Here is a 23785-nt window from a genome sequence, read left to right on the forward strand (position 1 = left end):
CTAAAGGACTTCCTGAGATACTAATATAATATAATAATGTTATTATTATTTAATATTCCATCTGTGGCTTTCCATTCAGAGAATAACGAACGTTTGACATTTAAAGACAGAAGCATCTAAAGAACACAACATAGCCAAGGATAATTTCAGATAAGGTTTATAATCTGCTTTATATAATCAAACAAAGAAAAAAACAGACTGAACATTTTGTGAACGGGTCCTGTGTTCTGTGTTGAATGTCCATGTTGCGAGGGTAAAGATGTGCAAAGATCCTTTACAGATGATCATTTTACTTTAGGAACTTTTCTTTTGACTTTGGAGTCGGTCTTGCCTGCCTTCTTTGCCAGTTTGTTTGGCGTTTTACTTCCCTTCTTTGCTGCAGCAGGTTTGGGTGCCTTCTCTAACCGCTTCTTTTTTGATGGTTTCTACAGAGAGAGAGAGAGAAAGGCAATGAGTGTGTATAGTCCACTGTGTTAAGACAGAACTGCCAGAGTGAGGGGCTGTGACGGTTTGAGTTTTTGTGCAAAAACCTCACAGTGTGACACATGCACAGAATACACAGTATGTAGATTGATGCACTTGCTAATGTTAGCACAACTCAGTCCCTCCAGGATTTTGCGGGCTGTTTTGGGGCCTTTTTTGGCCTGAAATCTGATTTCACAACAGCTTTTGTAAATAATTATAGGGCAATTTTTGATGTTTGCAGGTGGGTTTTTTTTGCAATGAAATTCAGGAGGCTGAATTTGTGTGAATTGTGATAGCAGTGTGCAAGTCAGTCACATTATGGCGAGTGCAAGTGAAACGCATTTACAACCGCAACGGAGGGAGCTGCATATATTGTAAGACGAGGACAGTTTGTCCGAACAGAACACACAAATGTTTCAGCACTTTGAATGTTTAAAAATGAAGCCTCACTGGGGCTGACTGAAACACCCCTAATACACAAGATTCATTTTCTATTATTCTGTTTATTTTGTATTTTCAATTTCAAAGATGCTTTAAAATGTATCATCTGTTGCTTTTTGGTTAGGTTTGTACAGTGTTTAGTAAAGTGCCTGAAATGTTCCTTATTTTCAAACTGAAAAGGGTTTACTAAAGATGTCAAAATGCTAATAATAATGATCATAATAATAACACTATTAATAGATCTTATTTTTAATGCACTTTACATTTGGAACAAATCTCAAAGTGCTGGAAGGTAACAACATCAGCAGAAAAAAAAAAAAAATAGTAAAAGAAAACCCCAACATAAAATCACATTTACAAGTCATAAAAAATATCAGCATAAAAGCGAGTGGAGCAACCAGCAAAAAGCTACTTTAAAGTCATATATTCTGCTAAAAAGGAATGTTTTTAGTCCCCAGCAGGACTCAGACTCTCACTACCGTCTGTTCAGAATAAATGAACGAATCGGGATGGATGTGTTTATTTTTCTCTGCAGTACTGAACTCGCTCTGAACTTTGACTTGTGTACTGTAACACCCCCAGAGGCGCCTGAAATAGCGAAATAAGTTTTTTAATCCAGCAGCTGTGAGCAGCACTGACCTCCAGTTTGGGCTTTTTGCTGGGTGTTGTTATGGGAACCAGCTGTGGGATTTCTTCCTCGTCCGCTTCGTCCTCTCCCTCCGCGGTGGAATGTTTGTTTGCTTTGCTTTGCTTTTTGTTCTCTGTCTGGTTCTTCTTCGTTGTCTTTTTGGCTTTACCTCTCTGTGATTCACAAAAAGCAACGCATGAGCGACTTATTTTTACACACCATTGCCACTGATGCCACAAACACAACACCAACGTTTGATTTTGATCTCGCTCTGACCTTTTTCTTGGGTTCCTGTTCCTGCTCCTCATCCAGCACGCTGAGCTGCTGCAGGTCTGAGGTGTAGATAGGCAGAGCCACTGATGTCTGACTCTTCATGTGGATCAGCTTCAGCACCGGTCCTTTCTGCACAGTACAGGAAAAAGAAATCATCATTATTACATAGTGCCATGTTGCAAAACACTAACTGTCGCCACAGAGATGCACAATAAAAATCCAAGTTGAAGCCCCTTCATGTAGATACATATTAAAATAATTAGGCTGTGTCACAGACGCACAGAATTTTGAAAACAGAGATTATCCTGTACATTTTGTGCTCTTATCCATGCGCAAAAAGAGTATTAGATCACTAAAAGAGATTTTTGCAAGCCCACTGTTGCCTGAAACTTCCGGTTTGTTTTTTTTTAGAATTGCTTGGTAGAGTTCTCAACCCAAGACCGACAGGCCCCTGAGAGGCTCGACAGGTTGGGCCGAAAATGTGTGCTGAGGGGAGCTGACAGAGCGTCCGGGTTTCGGCTGCAGCTCATGCAAGTCGGTTCGGGGTTCTAATTTTTCGGCTTCAGAAATCCACTTCTTGATGTTATGACTACTTTACTTGTCTTTTTTTATAGCCCGCCTCTCGCCTAATGAGGTACCGCTGTTTTGAAATGTACTGGAATTTTAAACATGAGATCGAAAATGCAATTAATCATGACTAAAAAGTTATTCATTTGACAGCCCTAAAATCCTCACATAGATATATTAAGTTAAATTATAACATAAAAGTTATCCAGGAAGCTCAGACAATTAATAAGCTTTGGCTGATTTAAAGTCTGTGGACAGCTGGACTCACCGTGCGCAGTTTGGACACCACTGTTTGGACGGCAGCCTCGATGTTTTCCGTCACTTCGTCTGCAGTCATGCCGGCGTGGGCGATGCGTGCCATGCTACAACACAGGCCAACGAGTGACATAATACAGGTTTCAAACTCTTAACTGTAAACGGCATCAAAACAAGTGGTATAAATGCACATATTTCATGCGGATATCGCACACTGTGTATCAAAGTTGTAGAGACAGGCTCCACAGGAAGAGGAGGTCCATCTGGATTTACATTGAGTCTCTCTGGCACCAGCAGACGCCCGTATCAAACACTTCACAGAATCGACAGGGTTGCTATGAGGTGCTACAGGTTTTGTTGCTTGAGCAAAACCAAATGTGTTTTCCTAAAGCTGAAGAGAAAAGAGGCTGGTGTCACACACAGATTTAGGAAGACAGAGAGCGGCCGAGCAGATCTCACCAGCAGCAGCCCTTGTTGGTGACCTTCAGGAAGGTGCCCTGGATAACTCTCTCTATGTCTCTGGCCAGATGTTTGCTCTGCAGGTTCACGGACAGCGGCTCTCTGTTCAAAGACAGAAACAATGTCAGAATGCATCGACTGCAGATGGAGAAAATTCACTGGCTACGTTCACACCAATATTTCCATTTTATATATATATATATTTATACTACCTCACGCATAGTGGTTTTTGCACTAAACTGTTCATACTGTATATTTTTGAATTACATACTGTACATTTTGTATGTATTCTCTATCTCTTCCTTTGTAAATACAATTACATGTCTATGTCTGTCTTTTTTTCTATTTTTCTTATCCCTAACTTATTTCCCTCCCCTGTACTGTGAGCATTGCCAACCTGGAAAAAATTCCTTGTTCCTTATTTGTTGAACTTGGCCAGTAAACGTGATTCTGAGTCTGATTCTGACTTTACGCCAAATACGATAACGTTCTGGATTTGATGCGGGTCATGTAAAACAGCATAGTCTGTTTAAATATTCAGAATCAGGCCCTTTTCCATATTTTGCATTTTCAGATTAAGACATGTCTGTTTACGTTCGGCTCTTTGGAGAGTTTGTTTGTGAAAACGTACAGTTCCCACGTCTGGGGTTGAAATTCAAAGCCCACATTTCTGGTCAAAAAACAAACAAAAGAAAGACTTTTAAACATCAGGAAGAGACTTTGATATTAAGAGGTTACTGGACGTGCACAAATACTACAACGCCAACTTTTTCAAGAAAGTGGTTGAAGGAATTTTAGATGGAAGCTGAGTTCACATGGAACAACGAGTCAACCACCAGGAAGAAACTGAAAAAATTCTATTTTGATGCAAAGAAGCAAAATGACAAGCGGCTCCATATTTTAATGTGACAAACTTTATATTAGTGCACGTTTATCAGAGTATGCAGAGCTGCATGTGAACGAAAATATTCATTTTTATTAAATGTGTGAAGAGTTTAGTTGAAATATCGTCTTTTTTGAAATGCGGGCAAAAGCCTGACTTCTTTGTGCATGTAAATGTTTTCACTGTTAAATAATCGATCACCTGACGGACACGTCTGTGATGGTGCTGAAAACATTAAGAAACTGAAAGGTAAAACTGACACCACTAACAAAAGCTCTCACTCTTGTCTACAGAACATTATTTTTTGTTTGCCTTTCAACTTAGTTTTTACCCCTATTTTATTTTACAAATCTTTATTTATTCAACACCCCCTTTTTAGCATTTTTCATTTATTTATTTATTTAACTTTTTATTTCATTTCTTAATATATTTTTTAAATTTATTTTTCATTTTTACATGACTGAAAGGTCTTCATGTTCATCTGGTTCTGTATTTTGTTTTTGTGTATTCACATAAACCAATAAAAAAGAGAATTACCAAAAAAAAGAAGAAAAAAAGCTCTTACTTTTTCCTCTCGTAAAAATGTTTTCCGAGGTGGGACGGCAGCCGCCGGCGGATGCGGTCATCAGAAAGGAACATGTCGAAGTTCCCCAGCAGGCGGCGCTTGGCTTCGTAGGGTTTGTACTCGGTCCTCAGGATCTTGTACGGGATGATCTGCTCAGGAGAGACGGGGACACATCAGGACTGTGGTTACCATCGACAGGAGGTCTCAATGTGGACGTTACTGGTTGATAAAACGCTGACTGGTTGTTACCTCAGTGATGTTCTTCACACCTCTCTCCTCCAGCAGCTTCTTATAAAACCTCTGTGTCTGCTCTGCCGTCATGTTGGGCTCATCTCTGGTGAAGAGGCATACCTCGTCTGTGTCAGGCCGCTGGCCGTGGGGCAGGGGGCTGAGGGCCAAATGATACGTCATCAATTTATTTGATTTGACAGCTCAAATACACACAAGAAAAACAATAACAACAATAACGAGTCATCGATTTTGAAGCAGTGACAAAAAGGTGTAGGCTGAAGCTGAAACTCTTTTTAAATTAACTGCTTTGTGCTCAAGTTCCCACACATTATCATAGACAAATTCCTAAACTTTTCCATGACATTTCAAGGACCAAAGAAATGTAATTTCCATGACAACTCACAGTGTCTAGCACGAACATTACTCTATTCAAAAAAACGTAGTACAATTTTAAAAAAGCAGCTTTTCGCTTAAAAACAAACAATTCAATAACTAAAGTGAGAAACAGAAGTAATGGTGATGGCAAATAAGATGTTCTCCCACATCAATACATATTAGCACATCAACATTTTTCAGGTAAAAAAAATACAAGAAAGACAAAACTGAAGAAAGAAAACATGCCTATCATACACATATTTTCTTAAAAAAATCAAAAACAGGGTTTTTAAAGTTTTCAAAATTATTTGACATGGCACCCCCTTTTTGCACGACCCCCTCCCCTCCCCTCCCCTCTCCTCGTAAATAACGAACAGTCCCTAATATCCCTCTGCTGTAGCATGGAAAATGCATTTGAGATAGTTTTCTATCCCCAAACCTGCACACAGTAGATGGAAGAATTCATTTCAGGCCAGAGAGCTGCTTACAGAGGGAGGTGAGGAGTAAAGGCAGGTTCATGTCCCTGTTTGTGGACTCACATGCGGATGGTCTGAGCCTGCCGGGGGATCTTCCAGAGGGTGAACAGGAGGCTGATCTGCTGAGAGTCGTCCAAGAACAGAGAGTCCTGGGTCGACTTGGTTTTCAGAAAAGCCTGCAGAGCCTGGACGGCCTTTTTCACCTGTTTCATAGAAACATTAATTCCACTGTTATAAAAGTCTCCCTAAACCCACCAACAAAAGTTTAGTTACTGTGCCCCTGAATTAGCTTCGTTGCTAAACCTAGCAAACAAGCTGGCTAATGCTAACTTGCTGCTGTCGCCTCAGAACGATAATAATTTATCCCAGTCACGAGAACATCTACTAACGGACAACATATGTATGGAGAGTTTGAATTTACTCTTGGAAAAAATAAGTTTTTTACCTGAGCACGGTCCAACGGAACCGCTACAGCTTCTGCCATGCTGCCTGCTTCACGTGTTAACCACACCGACGCATGCGCAACGGGGACACTTTACGTCACAATACAAAGAAACTTTATTTGTAGAGACCTCTGGACATTGGTGAAGGCAAACGTCCAAAGACAATTATATATATATATTTTCTTATCTTTTTCAAATATATATTTTACAAAAATCAATTAAGTTGAACATTAAATTTATACATATACACACCGACACATTTAGACATATACATGTATTTCTATATATAGATACATATTTATTCATAAAATATATATGTTGAAAAAGATTTGCAAATCATTACGCTTTTTTAAAAAAATTAAAACAATTAAGTATATATTTAAAAAATGTATAGATAATATATATAGATTTTCAGATCATTGCACCTTTTTTTAACGTTTTACACAGCATCCCAACTTTTTTGAAATTGGGGTTAAGGTATGGATATAGGGTCGCAACGGTATGAAATTTTTGTGGTATACTTAACATCACAGAGAATACATATATATTTTTGGTTTTAAAAATGTTTTATAATTGAAACCAGTTTTCAATAAGAAATAAAGGGGAGATACTTTTTCAGGGATTTTTTTCCAGTACAGTTGATAAACAGATGTACGACGTATTATAAGCGTTAATGTTCATTCCACAGAAAACCTTCAAACTGTATTACCGCTGCAATCCTAGTTGATACATTGTATATTGATTTGTCGATCCCATATGATGAATACTATTTAAAATGAAAACAAACACACATTTGAGTTGCAGCTTGATCATTTATTTTCAGTTTAGATTATGTAACAGCTGTGTGTGTCTGTTTGTGTGTGTGTTTAAATCCATGGTTCATCAGAGTCGTATGTGAGCTCAATCCAATTAAACCATCTCATGGAGAGAGACCAAACTAAAAATTTTGGTACAGCAATCCTCAAAACCAAATAAAAGGTCCACTGGATTCTGAATCCCACTCTTAGAAAGGGAGATGCAAATTAAAATTACAGGCTAACTCTGGTCTTTTACAGGATGTAAAATCATCATTCTGTCATTCTGTTTTTTTTGTTTGTTTTTCTTCCCCAAACTCAGTTACATCCATCTCCATTCTAAAAACAAATGGCGTGGCGGGCCGACTGCGCGGTCAGCCGTGGGAGTATAGAACGGGGGCATGTAGCTACATTAGTGGCATAGCTGAGCTCTCAATATGAGAAAGCTGACACACTGGACTTGGTCTCTCATTTCATATTGTTCATAAAAACTGATTCAGTCTCAAATTTTATTCTCCTTCTCCTTCGCTCCTTTTGTCGTTGTTCTCCTCTTCAGCATAGTTGTGTGTAAAGAGAGAGTAGCTGTTTGGGTCGGCTCTAGCAGCGTTTCTCTTCTGATAACGGGTGGAAGAACTCCATGCATGCTGCCAACGTTGCATTTAGTCCTTTTCTGGCACCAGCTTCAGCACTTTGCCGATGGCGATGGTTTTGCCTGGTGGAGGAGTGTACGGAGAGAAGTGAGGGACAAATTGGATGATTACAGATTCACTGGAAAAATGATTCAAATTAGCTTTAAGTGTAAGTATAGTATTTTTTAACCTGGACCCTATTTTTCCATGTTTTTGTGTATCTGTGAGTAATAGGAAAAGTTTTGCTGCAGCCTTCTCCAGCATGTTCTCTCTCAATACTGTTCTCAAAAATTGTTCGAATAAGTCATTTAGACAAGAGGGTCCAGGTTGAAAAATACTAGCTCTTTAAGATACTCGAACTGCTTTAGTAATGTTCAGCCATGGTGTCCTTACCCTCGTCTCGCAGTGTGAATCGTCCCATCTGAGGGAAGTCTTTGAAGGTCTCTAAGCAGATGACTCCAGCTGCCCGGAGCCTGGCGATACACACCTGGTCCTGCTTCACAAAGCGTGGTCGTGTTTTGCTTTTCTCCCCCGTCTTCTTGTCCACCAGACAGATTAAGGCCTGCAGGCAGGATTTAAAGAGTTGAGCCACAGTCCAGTGAGGCCAGGAAGTGATCAGAACCATTGGCTGAGCAAATCAAATAGATAACAAAAACCACACTCTAAAGCCTGGGCCACACTGCCCGCGCCAGCAGTCACGGTCCAAAAGTGGGTCCCGAGTCCATTATGAACGGACCGCAAGTGACTTGTGAATGTGTCAGGTTTGTAAAACTCCCACTTTATGTTGAAGTAGAGTAAATTTTCAGCACAGAGCTTTTATTTTGAAGTGCTGTTTTTGTTTATTCTTGTAACATGTTTTATTCCTTTGTGTTCTAAGACAGTGACTAGACAGACTAGACAGTGAAAATGGTGTTTTAATAATAGTAATGACTTTGCATCAATTTTTTAATACTCTCAAGGTCTGTATCTGTCACAGACATAAAAACGTAAAAATATTACTATGTATTTATCCTTAAACTCATGTTTCCCGTTTTCCTTTCAAAGTAAAAGTCATCTGACAATGTTTCTATTGATATGAATCACTTCAAATGTTAACACAAGGCTTTTATTGTGAAATATTTGCAGGACCGTCATGTTTATACTACAGTGGCTGCATGACTCCATAATTTAGTGAAGTATAGGCTTTTAATTGTGGAAATACAGTAGCTATAGCAGCAGGCAGCTCTGCAGCAACAACGCTGTCAGTGTGAACAACACAAGGATGCGAGCTGCAGCACTTCAGCGGAGTAGCCGTCACATCCTACATGTGCATGCAGTGTGGACCGGGCGTAACACGGTAACATGTTTCAGTAACAGGCTGGAAAGAAGGACAGTGAACTTACTGAGATCTGCACTTCTTCGATGCAGGTGTGGATGTGAAGGACTGCATTGTAACCAGGACAAATGATTGATTTGTGCTCAATGATGACGATCTGGAATAAAAAGGAGAAAATCAGCAAAGTTCAGAGATCCTTAAAATCACAATCAGTTGATTTGACATATTAATAACGACAGGTGCCTGAGCAACAGTGAGTGCATCTCCATTCTTTTTGTGTTTTAGTTGAATCAATAACACGCTCAATCCAACTAATCTCGACTAGTGCAAGTAGCGTAGAACTGCAGGAAATTGGTCTCAAATCAAAATTCTTTTTTAGAATTTAGATTATGTATCTTTGTGCCTAGTGCTCCCCCACTTAGAAATATAAATTCCCATGTTCATGACATATGTACTTAGTATTGAAACAGAGCTTAATATATGAGTTTCTTATTTGCATTCTCAAAATCTTCATATGTTTAAAAACAAGCTGTCATCAGGCTTAAATTATGTCTTTAATAGATAAAATCAGTGAGCATCAGCTGGCACATTTAAATGCCTCATTCTCAACCACTGGGCCCTCTGGCTTCTGTACACTTAACACCAAACAGTAAATCAAACAAGCAGCTAAGTGCTTGCTGCTAACTGGGCTTTTAACAGCGGCTCTGCACAAATGTGTGGCCTGAAAAAAATTTGATTTGCAGCACAGCCGTCCCACCTACACCTGTGTTTTAGAGTGTGCGGTGGAGAGTGGATCTGTTAGCATCAAATGGAATAAATGAGAGCTAACTGAGCCTCAACCTGAAGAGTCTGATTCAAATTCTCCCCACAACGAATGACTCTGTAACACTGAGGACACAGATGCCAGCACGCAGGGACTTCTGGTGTCCTCTGACGTACCTGTGCGTCAAAGGTGCGGCCCGAGTGGCACAGGTTGTCAGGGCTACAGAGGATAAAACCAGGTAGGATTTCTTCCTCCTCGATGCCCTTCAACCTCAACTTCAGATTCTCCCCAGGACTTGCATCGTCTGTCTCCACATCGTCGCTCAGCAGGCTCAACACCTCCACCGTGTGCTGTAACACACACATACACAACTGTGTGTAAATATTTTCAAATAAGCACGATTGCTGTGCTGAAACTGGGGTTTCTTTCCAACGAGGCTGCAGAGAGTTTAATACAAGAATGTGGCGTTGAAGTTATTTCTAGTCGAAGGTTTATTGGTCTCTTCTGAGAAAGAGCAAAGTCCAGAGAGGAGATCTCACCCTGTTTGGCATCATGACCAGCTGCTGGGCTTTACTGATGGATCCAGACTCCAGCTTCCCGAGGATAACCGTGCCCATGTCCTACAAGGACACGCAGACAGAGACACAGACACACACATGTTGAGAAGCTGCTCATGTTTGTGACAATTGTTTTTGTTATTATGGAAAAATTACTATAGAGCTACAAACTATTCATAATAACCTGACAAAGCCATGTGAGGCAGGAGCAGAGCGTACTAACTCCACCAAATCGAAGATTTAAGATGCTTTTTTCCCTCACAAACATTAAAATGACATTTATCCTCGGGAAGTAGAGAAAAGTTTGATTCATTTATCTCTTTTTCCCCCTTACTTTACTTTGCTTAATCTTTCCCTTTTGCCCACTCCACTTGCTGTAATCCATCACAACTTCCTAAATGCTTTACCAGCACACAAGCACGTGCACATGCGCGCACGCGCACACACTCTTGACACAGAGTATACAGTTTGTTGTGTCCATTGTTTTTTTCCACATGTATAACATATAATATACATAATACGTATATAATAGTAGTCGTCTTTGTGTATCCTTCACTTGTTCACACATGCAAGAAAAAAAAAAGAAAAATTTAAATGAGGAAAAAAAGAATATCCAACCAAATACCTACAAAAATAACAAACATTTGGGTCCAGCCCTACAAAATACATAATTAATTTCTGCTGGCATGTATAAATGAATTAATGATCAGTCATGATTTTCACCATTCATCACAAAATAACGAGGGTTTATCCACAGCTGTGAGGATCTGCAGAGCTTGCTGTATGGAAGTCTTGGCAGGGACATTAGTATGCAGCAGCCAGCTAACGGAGCCATAATCCTCATACATCAGGGGAACTCCTAATTTATCATATAGCCACTGTAACAGGCTCATTTACAATCACAGAGAGAGAGGAGCATTTACAAGAGTCAAAGACAAGAGGATAAAGAGGAAAGATGATTCATAATAAAGGGAAAGATGATTAATGTATGGATGACAGAGAGAGCTCCAAAATAACTCAATTCCACCAACACTTACAGTATGTGATGAACTGCTTCCAACATCCAAACTGAGACGTGCGCCAAGAAGCTGAATTATCTTAAAGAGCAATGACTGCGCAGAGGCTGCAGTGTGTGTGTGTGTGTGTGTAAGCATGTTGGTGTGCTCTTGGAAAATCACCACAGAGGAAGGAGAATGACAAATTGGAGAGGGAACATAAAATCGTTTTGGCCAAGGGAACGAAAAAAACCAAAAGACGCCCACTCATCTGCCGAGGACAGGGAGAAGACGAGCTGCCGTCGATTTCTGTTTTTCTCTCCTAAGAAAGAGACATTTTTTCCACTGCTCACCTTATACTTGTCTACGATAGGTAGTCTGACTGGTCCGTCGCTGGATCTGGTGAAGTTTGGCAAACTGTCCAGATGGGCAATAAATGGCAAACCCCTGGTAAAGAACGCAAATCACCACAGTCAGAAAAAAACACCGACTTGTTCACATTTTATTTCTGTTGTCAGAAACGTCCTCGCCAGCGTGTCTTCTGTGTCCTACCATGTGATGTGTGACAGCCTATGACTCTCGTTTTATGTGCATAGTGGCAGATTTTTAATTAAAATTTTGATCAAACTGCAGCTGTGAAACAAGGGAAAATATTGCAGCTAGAAATGATCAATTCCACACACATACAACCAAAACAAAACATCGCATTAGGCTCGGACAATATCACCGTGTAACAGCATACCACGAAATGAGGAATCCTGACAGCAAGATTTCTAATAGCGCCTTAAATTAATGAGGGAATTAAGCTAGTCTTAGTTGGGTTAAAGAGATAAACTTGAATTAGTGAGGGGTGCATTTGTATTTCTCTGTTCAATAAGAAAAGCAGGTGTTAAAAATATACTGTTCTTGACATATTGTGAGTTTCTCTTGTGTATTTATTAAAGTGAGAGCTAAAAGATCTTAGGAGATAAACTCGTCTATAAACGTGATTTCTGTCTCAGTCAAATCAGATAGTCTTCTCATCAAAGTGCGTCTTTGACATAGCTTTGATAAAGAAACGGCAGCAACTTCAAACTGTGGTACGAAACGTGTACAGAAAGTCACAACTATATTCGAGATCCTTGTTTTGTCTAATAAAATACCATCGCTTTGGGTTGGTCATTGATCCGAACCACCACCCCAAAGCATCAGCATTTGAAGACCTGGGACGGAGACACAACGGTCTCTCTCCAGAGTTACATTCAGCGCCTTTAACATGAACATAAAGTCAGCCGTCTTCTTCCACAGTCTACAGAACAGAGCTGCAACCATCAGGGGAAAAAAATATGTTCCGTTATAAACAAGACTGTGAATCAACACTGTGTCAGCGCTGCGTACCAGAGCTCTCTGATCACCTCTGAGAAACATAAGGAAAAAAACTGCCAGAAAATAAGGTCACACTGATGTCTGCTGCTGGCAGGTGATCCACATATCCTGAATGTACCTTTCATTTTTGGAAAGAGCAGCCACACCACGCAGTCAACATTTCATACTCATTTTTTTGTTGAATTTATCTCATCATGCGCAGTTACAACATGAACACGCGAGGATTTTTAATGACTATGTTAACACCTGTAGATATATGTGTCTGAACATTAACATTTCCTCCGTAAACCAGATAATGTGACAACACGTCACACGCTTGTACTTACGTGTACCAGGGGCATTCGGGCACGGGGTCCTTGAGGTTGGCACCTGTGAGTCCAGAACAAGGCATAAAGTGGATGTCCTTCTTCGGGTTGAAGCCCACCTTCTTTAGAAATGGAACCAGCTTCTCCTTACACTCTTCATACCTGCAGGAAAGTAATCAACAGATGCGATTATTTACTGAAGTATGACAACGATAACATCGCTGATTTTTTTTTTTTTTTCCCCAAAGGAAGAAGTCAGATGTGGGAGCTTTACAAGAACATCAAGTACAACAGACACCAACACCAATTATAATAATTTACTGGGAGACGATGTTTTGGTGCACTTTAGAGCTACAACAATTATCAATCAATAAGCCAACTTTTAAGTAAATTCCTAAGGGTTTTGATAACAGATTCACCGTTTTTGGGTAATTTTTAAAGAAAAATGAACTTCTTAAATTGGAATAGTTTCTGTTTTTTTCTTCTCTTTGACAGAAAACTTAATATCTTTAGGGATTCGACAAATGAGGTTGCTATATATACTGGTCTAAAGATATACTGTGATATGAAAGCTGAGGAGTATCGTACCGTGTACATTTGCATTACATTACATCTACCATACTGAAAAAAAAGCAACTGGGTGGAAAATCTCACCGTTATTTTCATTACTTTCAGAAGGGAGACATTCTTCCATTTAAAAAATGGTTTAGTCTTAGTTGTAGTGATAAATCATTTATTCAACCACAATTAATCCTTCTGTTTTCATTCCTTTATCGATCATTCTGACTGATAATAACAATAATTCTGTAATACTTTGAAACCGGGATATTTTTCATCGAACCGTGAAAATCTCATACAGTTGAAACCCCGCTGACAAAACAAGACATTTCAGGACGTTGTCTTGGGCTTTAGGCAACACTGATCAACATTTATCACCATTTTCTGACATTTTATAGACCAAACAACAAAGCCTGAGTTATGTGGCTAAAATATAATATTGTGATATTTTAAGGCTATATCGTAATAAATGGTTTATGTATATTATAGCATATATTACATCCAAAATTCAAAATTACTAAATTTCAATATTGCCATATAATAAAGTCAAATAAAATATTGTCACAATATCATTTAAGTAAATAATGACCTAACAATGAAGTCAAATTAAATGCTGTTATAATTAAATAAGACACAGTGGAACCCCTGGTGCTTTTATTTTGAAGCAACCGTGCTCACTGTGAGCTGGAAACAAACTAAAACTCCAGTTCATATGTTATTAGCAATTGCAAGTTGCAGTAGTGCTTCATGATCGCAAAATGCGTCTTAATATTCGTGGTCTGGAGCCCAGCGCGTACACTGACACCTGCTCACACACGATCGCTCAGGATCAGGTGATCTGGTTTGGCGGAGGAGTGTGTGTGAATGTTTGTGAGTTTTTTTGTGTTAGTGTGTCTGGGAGAGGGAGCGAACTGAAACCCCGAAGCGAAGTGGAGGTATCGTGCCAGTGGCTTAAAAAAAAATGACGTGACAATGTAAACTCAATTGTTGGCGATTTAGTTATTTAATTCCCACGTGGCCCCTGTTCACCTTTCTAGGCTCCAGTTGACAGTGGGGTCGTCCATCTTGTTGACGAGCACAATGAGATGTTTGACTCCTGCTGTTTTAGCCAGCATGGCGTGTTCCCGCGTCTGTCCGCCCTTCTCAAAGCCGGTCTCAAACTCCCCCTTTCTCGCTGAAATCACCTGATACAAACCAGCGAGAAAGAGCCCAGTTATCCCTGCGCTCAGTGACATTTGAAAAACAGTTGTCTCCTTTAAATCAAATTCCGTGAACCTATTCATGCGATATGTAAAGATGGACGGTGGTGGAAAATGAATTGTGCTGCTGAGGAGGTTTGAGAATTTTATACTTTATTCCTGCAGTGAAACATTTCGCTGGAGGAATAATTCATCAAACGGATTCACGGGATTTAATCTCTGAGTGTTTGAGGTCAGGGCTAGTTGGGTTTGTTTGTTCATCTCACCAGGACTGCCAGGTCGGCCTGTGAAGCTCCACCGATCATGTTGGGGACGAAGCTCTTGTGTCCGGGTGCATCCAGGATAGTGAAGTGTTTCTTCTCGGTCTCAAAGTAAGCTCTGCCGACCTCCACCGTCTTCCCCTTGTCTCTCTCCTCCTGGTTTGTGTCCAGAGCCCACGACAGGTACCTGAAAGCACCACGTTCATTTATCAAGTCATGTTTCACAAAACTGTTAGGAGCATTTAAGAATCGATGCACTAAATAAGGCTGCTGTTACCGAAACTATTATATTGCTATTATATTGGCAATATTTGCTTGAATGATGCTGAGTGAAAAAAGCATGCTTATTACTAAAATACTGTAGCTCAAATTTAGTGCGTCTGAGGACTTTCAATAAAATGTTTTAAGCATCTTACTGCAATTTATTCACATTTTATGTGAATAAAGGAGGAAGGAGGTAAAAGGAGGAAAAAGTACTTAGTGACATACTTTGATATTTAAAACTATTTTATCGAGTCACAGGATAGGATCAGCTAACAAAGATCAAAACCGGGTCTTAGATTGCTTAGTTAGCTTTAACCTGTACAAGGATCTGTACTATTGTCCCGGAGAGACCTGGGGAGAGGGACGTCTGCTCAGCCTACTGCCCCCACGACCCTGCTCCGGATGAGCAGTATGAAAATTGGCGCATGAATGTTTTTAGACACGAGAAAACACTGATTGTTGCAGAGCCCTTTCTCACCATGTCTCCCTGTTCTTTTCTTTCGCCTCTCTTTCATATTTTTCCAGGGTTCGCTTGTCCACCATTCCAGTTAAGTACCTAGAAAGGAGAAAATCAAGAAAGGGAAAAGAGAAATGTTTTCAAACACATGGCCATAGAAGTGATTTATTGTATCTGTGGCATTAAAGAGGCCAAAGAAAAACTGAGGCTTAAACTTAAAAAAACAACTGTTGTGTAAGAGGCAGCCTGTTGCACAATAGCTGACAGCAGGAGAGGCAGGACAGACGTTTCTATACAGCCGGCAAATTAAAGGCAAAAATACTACATTTTTTTAAAAAATTTATTCGGAAATCAAAACTACCGTATTGACCCCTGGGGGGAAATTGGGACACTTTAGAGGTGCTGTTACAAGAAAACAGAGATAGAAATAAGAGGAATGCAAGAAAAAATATCCTCTGGGTGGCCTCTAGCTCACTGGGTTGAGTGTGTACCTTTTTTAAATTTTTTGTTTTAAATTTATTAGCATATCAGGTTCAAACTTAACTCAAATATAAAGATGGAGTGAGAAAAGAACATGAAGAAACGACACAAAACGTCACACGTGCTTGCTTCATACTTGTTTTGATCAAATCTAGTGTGCTAATAAATTAAATCAAGAAGTTATTAAGTAAATGCACATAAATCTAAGAAATATAATAGCACTAATATGCCAACACAGAAGACAAAAAATGGATTACTCACATGATCTGTCCTCCAATAGTTGATTTACCAGCATCTGACGGACAGAAACAGGTTAGAAGATGAATAAAACGTTCTCTAATCTCAATGAATTAACACACATACGAATGAGACGCACCCACGTGACCGATGAAGACCACGTTCACGTGTTCTTTTTTGGGGGCATCTGGCGGTGCCGGAGCCACTTTAGGCATGGGCATCTCCTCCTCTTCCTCCTCCATCATCTCCTCATCCTCGTTCCTGGCGGCTCCCTCCTCGCAGGCTCCTCCCGAGCCCAGGTCCTCCTGTCCTCCGCCTCCTCCGCCTCCCCCCGGCTCCTCCTTCTGCTCCCACGTCTCGTCCTCCGTGGTCATGTCTGCCTCTGTGCCTCCATTCTCCACCGGAGCTGAAACCAACAAACACACCCCTGTTATTCCTCTGTGCTGTTTAAACGCTACTCACAGCTCACTATTTAATGATGAAACTTTTTTTTTTTTTTTGGCTGGAATGAAAACCTGCAGAGCGATCGCGGGGAAATCCTGATTGATTCTGAATCCTGGAATTCACTCAAGCGGCGTCATTTCTGCCAGTGTCATGTTTATACAAAACTTAAATCCTTTTACATTTGCACAATAATTTTGGAGAGAGATCCCCTTTTGCACACATCAAACACGCACAGAAATAAAATCCAGCTACAAAGACCAAACTGCACTGAAGTCATCATTATTCACGAGCGTCTCCTGCATCATTACCGTTCTCATGCTCATTATGGTTTTTTGTGTGTAATTATTGGTCATTATTGTCAATTATGCATTCAGGGTGTCTACAGGTATCAGACACTTAGATTTTAAGATTTTCAAGACCTTTTGAAGATCATTTTTAACTAAATTTAAGACTGATTTTTGGACAATTTCTTTTCTCAATTCAAGAAAAAACAAACAAACAAACACACACAAAAAACAGGACAACAGGACAGGTGGGTATTAGGGCCAGTGACAAATTGAAAGATTTATTATTTGACATTTTGATGATTATCTATTTTGGTATTTTATTTTAATGATCACTGATAAAATTAATTAATTAAAAAGTGCGACGAAAGTGTCAGCATGACAGGAACTCTTACTTTGTAAAACCTCAGGGGGCTGTTTTTATTTATTAATTTTTATATATAAAATTTCACTTAACTTTATTTAAAAAAAAATGTTGCTGGGAACTTGCCGTGTTTAATTTTTGATTAAACATTTGCTAAAGGCCTTTATACAGTTTTGTGTTGGAGTTTGTTTATTTCAAATTCTAAATATTGAAAAAAAGATTTGCATTTTTTATTGTAAAAGCATCTTGGTTCCAAATATCGGTCTCATGAACTACTAATAATCGGTATCAGCCATGAAAATCCAATATCAGTCGGCCCCTAATCAGAAATATGGACTTTCACGCACAAGAGCTTGACTCATTTTGACAAAAATAAATGAAAATATATAAAATATTTATGGCAATTCAGACATAAAAATATTCAAATTTAAGACTTTTAAGGCCTATTATTTATTGAATTGAATGTAAGACACTAGAGACTTTTTTTTTTTTTTTTTAAATTAAAGATTTTTGGGGGGGGTGGGCGGTTATGTGTTCATTTCGAGGGGGAGACAGAGGATGACATGCAGCAAAGGGCCACAGGTTGGAGTTGAACCCAGGCGCCCTGACATTTAGACTTTTTAAGGACCTGCAGACACCCTGTGCATCAAGCGATGTCATTTTAAATTACTGTATTTTTGCCCCAAATGGCTGGTTTTGGGTGCTTTTGTGTGGAGTTTGCATGTTCTCCTAAGTGTGTTTTCTCCAGGTTCTGCAGCATCCCACAGCCCAAAGACACGCAGGTGACTTTTAAGTGTGAATATAAGTGTGAACGGTTGTCTGTCTCTATGGGCCTGTTTATACTTAGTGTTAACATGCGACTTGAGTGATCTGATCACAAGTGGACAGTGCTAAATGCAAATCTTACTTTTAAACTCTAAATAAAACTTCTCGGAGGCATAGTTGTAAGAAATATAAAGATCTTTAATCAAAGACCTGAGTTGTTTTACAAATTAACTGCAGCATGCCACATATGACCGATAGTGATATAACCTCTCATAGGAGCACGTCCCTCTTTTTTTTATTTACACACCAGTCACAACAAACACTTCATTCATTCTTCCTGATTTTTAACCATTCCCTAAAATCATCTGATCAAGGTATTATAAAAACAACACAATTTTAGATGTTCCAGGATGAAGCTGGGGTAACACAACCTTTTACAGTGACCTAAAATGTGTCATTAAGTAAGCAGAGTCATACACAATATAAAGCAAATAAAATGTACAGTAGTGTGCGGTGTATGTGAAAATATGCAATTAATGATGACATAACCATAAATTGCCACCACTGCACTGTGATCTGATTGCTCACAACACTTGCCACTTTTGCTGTGTAAACACTAAAACGCTGGACATGGTGGTTTTTTTAGTGACAGCGCACTGAGGCTCTTTAACTCACCCACTTTATGATGAGTTAGACAAAGTGTTGGGTTAATCATTTTGTCTTATGGAAGGAGCAATTATCATTTTTGCTCAAATCACTATCTCCAGTCAGGGTTCCCACACATTTTCATAGCTAAAATTTTTTAAAAACTTTTCCATGAAATTTCAAGGACCCTTTATTTTTTCTTTTCCCACTTGCCTGCTCTTACTCAAACATATCCGATTCCAACTCTCGACATTATTTCAGGTTGCGGGCACTCATGAAGGGAGAGAAAATGAAGAAACGTATATGATGATGAAACGTCACACGATGACATGTTACATCCACAGCTACAGAAATTAAATTTGGGTTTTAGGTTACATTTTGTGAAAGGTTATCCACCAAAGATTACAATTTCATTTTACACAACACATTACATAACTTGACTTTCAGTAATTCTCACTAATTCCAGGGCTTTTTCAGGCTGACTGTGAAATTCCATGACTTTTCCAGGTTTTCCATGACAGTGGGAATCCTGTCCTGTGGTACCAACATAACTGCTGATATGACTAGTGGGCGTGTAAATGAGAGTGTGGACATTATAATGGTGCGCTGGGCCCTCTGGGCCTTCAAAGATAAGTGATGAAGAGACAGTTATGAAATCTGAACACAAGTGGTCAGCTGGAGACGCATGATAGACACAGGCGTGATGGACGATGTGTCTCAGCTGTCCACTCCATATCACCAAAACACATCTTAATACCAGGTATCTGAACTACATGTCAACTCTGTGATAGTACGGCCATCTGTCTAGGGGCGTCCTCCGCCTCTCGCCAAATGTAAGCTGGGCAGTAAAAGAAAACGGATGGATGGATGGATGGATGGATGGAGAGGTGGTTAAAAGGAAATGAGTGATGAGATGTTGCCGCTGGCAACTCAGAATGTCATTCGGGCCTTGACGTTGTTGACAGTCTCATCTTACTGTTATTAGAAGTTTTCCTTCATACATGCTTGAAGTAATTTCACAAGGCAATATCAAATCTGTCAAAAGGAAACACATGCATTTACTGTCACAAACAGCTGCTCAGTCCCCGTTTGCTTTTAAACCACGAGGTTGACTGATGGTTGTGTTCTAGTGTGAATATTTGTAAAGCTGGACAGATCATTTTTGGTCATTTCTTATCTTTAATTGTTTTTCCGTGAACGCTTCAGTAGCTCACCAGCCTTTCCTGTCTCTCACTATCAAAAATAAAGCAGAAATGCCAAAAAATTAGGGATGTCCTAATCAGATCACTACGATCACTATCAGCCCGGATAAACACATTTTTTTTTATAATTGATCGGGATTGGTTATTTTTAACATGCACCATGTCCAATCCTTTGTTAACATCCGCCGTCACGCAGGTGTGGTAAACGGTGAGCACGGTTTCTGGCAGATATTCAGGGTTTATTGTGATGCTGCTTCTCCAATAAGTAGAAACTGATTTTTTTGTCATGTTTAACATAAGCTGCTACACAACGTAAGGCGGAATTTAAATAAATCATTTTTTGTTGTTCATTTTTCGTGAACTAGTTTTACTATAATGCTGTAATAAGCGGAACTGTGACCGATTTTTACTTGTTGTGACTGGAAATGTTAAAGTTAAGCTGTAACACTACTCTGAAGTGAAACTGTGATTATATTACTCTTTTGTGGTGTTCTGTACTTTTATTACAATGAGTTATTCCTGATACATTTTAGTTTGTTTACTTTATTTTGTTGAGAAAAAAACAAAACAAAAACAAATCCTGCACAGCGTGGATTTGTTATAAGAGCCATATAAAAATATTTTTAGTACGTTTAATATGTTATTTTGTAAAAATGAAATAAAATAAAAACCATTAAGGAACTGTTTGGATGCAGATATTTTTTATTGTATTGCATTGCAGAGCAGTTAAACTGTCAAGCATTTACACTGGACCGTTTTTAATAACTTTAAAGTACCTCAGGTGTGCACTGTGCAGCTGTATTATCCAGGTAAATAAAAGTATCGGATCGAGACTCGGTATCTGCAGATACTCAATATCAAATGCCTCGAATTGAGATTAGGGGCAAAAAAACTTGATCAGGGCGACTCTACAAAGAAGTATCACAGAGGTATTTGTAGGATCAGCATATAAAGCTGTGAAACAGATGCTTCCTCCCTATATTTCATCCCTTTTAACTCGAATCTCACATAATCTTGGAAGTCGGTCACAGAATAGCTTTTTGCTCCACATTCCTCAAATCAGAACTGAACTAGGAAAAATGTCATTCTCTTACTGTGCACCTTAAACGTGGAATAATCTGCAAAGGAACTTCACTTTGGACCCTCTTCCACCACTACGGCTGTACAAATGCCTTATTTAAGATCTTGTTTTAAATGAGCGTAAATGTTTTAACTACACTTCTACACCAAAACATGTTTGCTATCCTTTATTTTTACTTTTAGCTATTTGTGTCGCTTTTATTATCTATTGTTTTGTATGATTTTATTGCTATTTTTACTGTTATTTGTTTGCTTGTTGATTGTTTTTAATGTCTTTGTTAATGATCGGCATCATTGAAAATAAGAGTTTTCCTCCAGAGCCTTAAATAAAGGTTGGAATTAATTTGCTTTCCTTGTGCACCAACTAAAATTAGAAAAGTTAGAGCTGTGACCTTAACATATCTGTGTTATCTGAAGACTTTGAGGATAGCACATGTGAATAAAATCCATTTGCCTTCACAGATAATCTAAACAGAGTCTTGACTGTCTTTGTTCTGCAGTCAGTCATTCATTAGTCCTGTCCAACTCATTAGAAACATAATCAACGCAATGTTCTGCCAAGCAAATAACTAAAAGAAAGAAAAACTGTAACAAGAGTCCGCTGAAATCTGCTGAGCCCTGCAGAAGAAGCATCTTCCCATGGCAACACACAAATAAGCCTCCCGTTTCCGTAACTATGAAATTATGCAGCCCAGCAGTCATGCACAAAGCCTATTTTCTTCTCTCAACCCTCCTCGTTTATAATCAGCCTGCGAGATATTGCTGCTGGCAACTCACAACGCCATTCGGGCCTTGACTCTGTCGACATCCTGCTGTAATTAGAGTTTTTTTTCACTCAGACATGCTCAGAGATATTTGACAAGGCAAGTATTGGATTAAGCATCTCCAGTGCAGGAAATGTGAAAAGGGTTTCTGTGGATCACGCTCACTGTCGCCTGTGTCACTCACTTACTCTCCTACAGCTGCAGTGCTCTATTTAAAAACATAAACACCACCAGCTTTCTGTAACTTGAGCAGAGGCACACAGCATCTCAGGCCAGGCCAAAAAAAAACATGTGAATGAACCTGACTCAAATTAAAACTAGTCAGCACAAAGTGACAGGAGTGAACACATATTTTCAAACTGCTGTGGCACACAGCAGACCTTGGACATGCTATGCTTGACACATCAGTGTGTGCCAATGGGATGTCTATTTTAGGCATGGACAAGCGAGGTTGCATCATATCATACGTAGGCTCGTGCACATAAGTTTACCAATGCCAGCAATCCAAATAAGGCTCAGAAAGTGAACCTGCAGACTCAAAAGTGAGCATCCGGGCTTCCCTACTCAGAAATCAGGCTGCAGGTGAATGCGAACACCTGAGCCTGTTACCACAGCTGTCCTGAGGGGACAACCGGCCTGACAGGTAGATCTGTAACAACCTGATTATGCAGTGTTTGGTGTAGACATACCAGCTGTTTCTGCCACCTCCATGCTGGCCACTGGATCGGGGGCACCTTTGAGGAGAGAAAGCAAAGCATGTCAAACTTTTATAAATATTTATTAACTACAGATTGTCACGCTCTTATTGTGGCAGTCGCTGCGTTATAAATCAGCTACTACTCCATTACAACACATGACTAACACTGGAACCGACTTGTTGATTAGTTAGAGGAAATGCGATAACTGTGGCAGTGGCTGCACTGAGCACAGCGAGTTGCACAGAGGAAGGCTAACTTAGCTGGATTAGCGAGCAAGCTAGCAAGTTAAGCTAACTTCCAGGGAGCTGTCTGGCGTTCACGTACCGTCTGCAGCCGGCATTTCCACGGCGCTGGCTTGAAGGAAGCTCGGGACAAACACCGGGGCGTTAACGTTGGGGACAAACGGCTTGGCGTTGACGTTGAGGGCGGCGAAGGCGGCGGGGAGCTCCGCCGCTGCAGCCGGGGCCTCGGCATCCTCCTCCAGCTCCCACGAATCCGGGGCTGTGTCTCTCGGGTCCATCGCACCTTTTTCCAGAGTTGACAAGCTTTCCGCTGCCGGGGGAGGTGGATGGCTTTTAAGGTGCCGTTAAAACGCGTTTAGTTACCGGTGTGTTTTAGACTCTTAGCAGCACGTCTGGTGGAGTTGCCATTGCTTTGTTGAGCCTTGCTTTCGCAAGCATACGGATCCCGTAGCCGATCAGAAGTGCCGGATTGCCACTGCAAGTCCTGCAAACACCGCTAGAGGCCAGCACCGGACCTCTGCACACTGTGCCACGGTGATAGTCAACCTACGGCCCGCGGGCCAAATCTGGACCCCGATTTGGTGCTGGGTGCTGAGTGACTGGTTGTTTTTTTTAATGTTTAGTATACATAAGGTGCCAGAGTGCATGACAGAGCAGCAAAATAGTGTTAATCAAAAAGTGCCAGTTGAGGACCCCCCCTACCCGGCCGACAGAGGTCCTAGCTGAGCCCCTGATGTCCAAAATCCATGTCTCAAAATCTTAGAAACATCCTAAAATCCTAGATACATCCCTAAAATCTTAGAAACATCCTAAAATCCTAGATACATCCCTAAAATCTGTAAAACATCCTAAAATCCTAGATACATCCCTAAAATCTTAGAAACATCCTAAAATCCTAGATACATCCCTAAAATCTGTAAAACATCCTAAAATCCTAGATACATCCCTAAAATCTGTAAAACATCCTAAAATCCTTGGTATGTCCTAAATTCTGGGGCAGCCAGTGGCTGAGTTAGTGGAGCGGGCAACCCATGTACATGGGCTGTGTCCTCGCCACA

General features: G+C 40.0%; 2 protein-coding genes and 1 non-coding gene across 3 annotated transcripts; all 3 read right to left on the bottom strand.

The window, feature by feature from the left end:
- Positions 1 to 141: 141 nt before the first annotated feature.
- On the bottom strand, positions 142 to 6190 carry rsl1d1 (ribosomal L1 domain containing 1). Its single transcript, XM_042508055.2, has 9 exons — positions 6064 to 6190; positions 5682 to 5821; positions 4786 to 4924; positions 4537 to 4685; positions 3089 to 3190; positions 2643 to 2736; positions 1811 to 1936; positions 1546 to 1707; positions 142 to 425 (listed from the first exon to the last, which is right to left on the bottom strand). Exons 1-9 carry the CDS (start codon positions 6100 to 6102, stop codon positions 285 to 287), a joined length of 1092 nt encoding a protein of 363 aa, XP_042363989.2. The 5' UTR covers positions 6103 to 6190; the 3' UTR covers positions 142 to 284.
- On the bottom strand, positions 2844 to 2975 carry LOC121959391 (small nucleolar RNA SNORA55). Its single transcript, XR_006106902.1, has one exon. It is a non-coding gene; the product is annotated as a small nucleolar RNA SNORA55 (small nucleolar RNA).
- A 669-nt stretch (positions 6191 to 6859) lies between the features above and the next one.
- gspt1 (G1 to S phase transition 1) lies at positions 6860 to 23213 on the bottom strand. Its single transcript, XM_042508105.2, has 14 exons — positions 22810 to 23213; positions 22477 to 22521; positions 16379 to 16645; positions 16264 to 16297; positions 15544 to 15621; positions 14808 to 14988; positions 14372 to 14526; positions 12806 to 12946; positions 11468 to 11561; positions 10102 to 10182; positions 9739 to 9912; positions 8867 to 8956; positions 7878 to 8046; positions 6860 to 7567 (listed from the first exon to the last, which is right to left on the bottom strand). The coding sequence occupies exons 1-14, from the start codon at positions 23003 to 23005 to the stop codon at positions 7515 to 7517; spliced, it is 1758 nt and encodes a 585-aa protein (XP_042364039.1). The 5' UTR covers positions 23006 to 23213; the 3' UTR covers positions 6860 to 7514.
- Positions 23214 to 23785: the final 572 nt, after the last annotated feature.

The sequence above is a fragment of the Plectropomus leopardus genome, chromosome 19 (genome assembly GCF_026936395.1).
Source record: "Plectropomus leopardus strain MGB_pleo_1.0 chromosome 19, ASM2693639v1, whole genome shotgun sequence".
Classification (NCBI taxonomy): Eukaryota; Metazoa; Chordata; class Actinopteri; order Perciformes; family Serranidae; genus Plectropomus; species Plectropomus leopardus.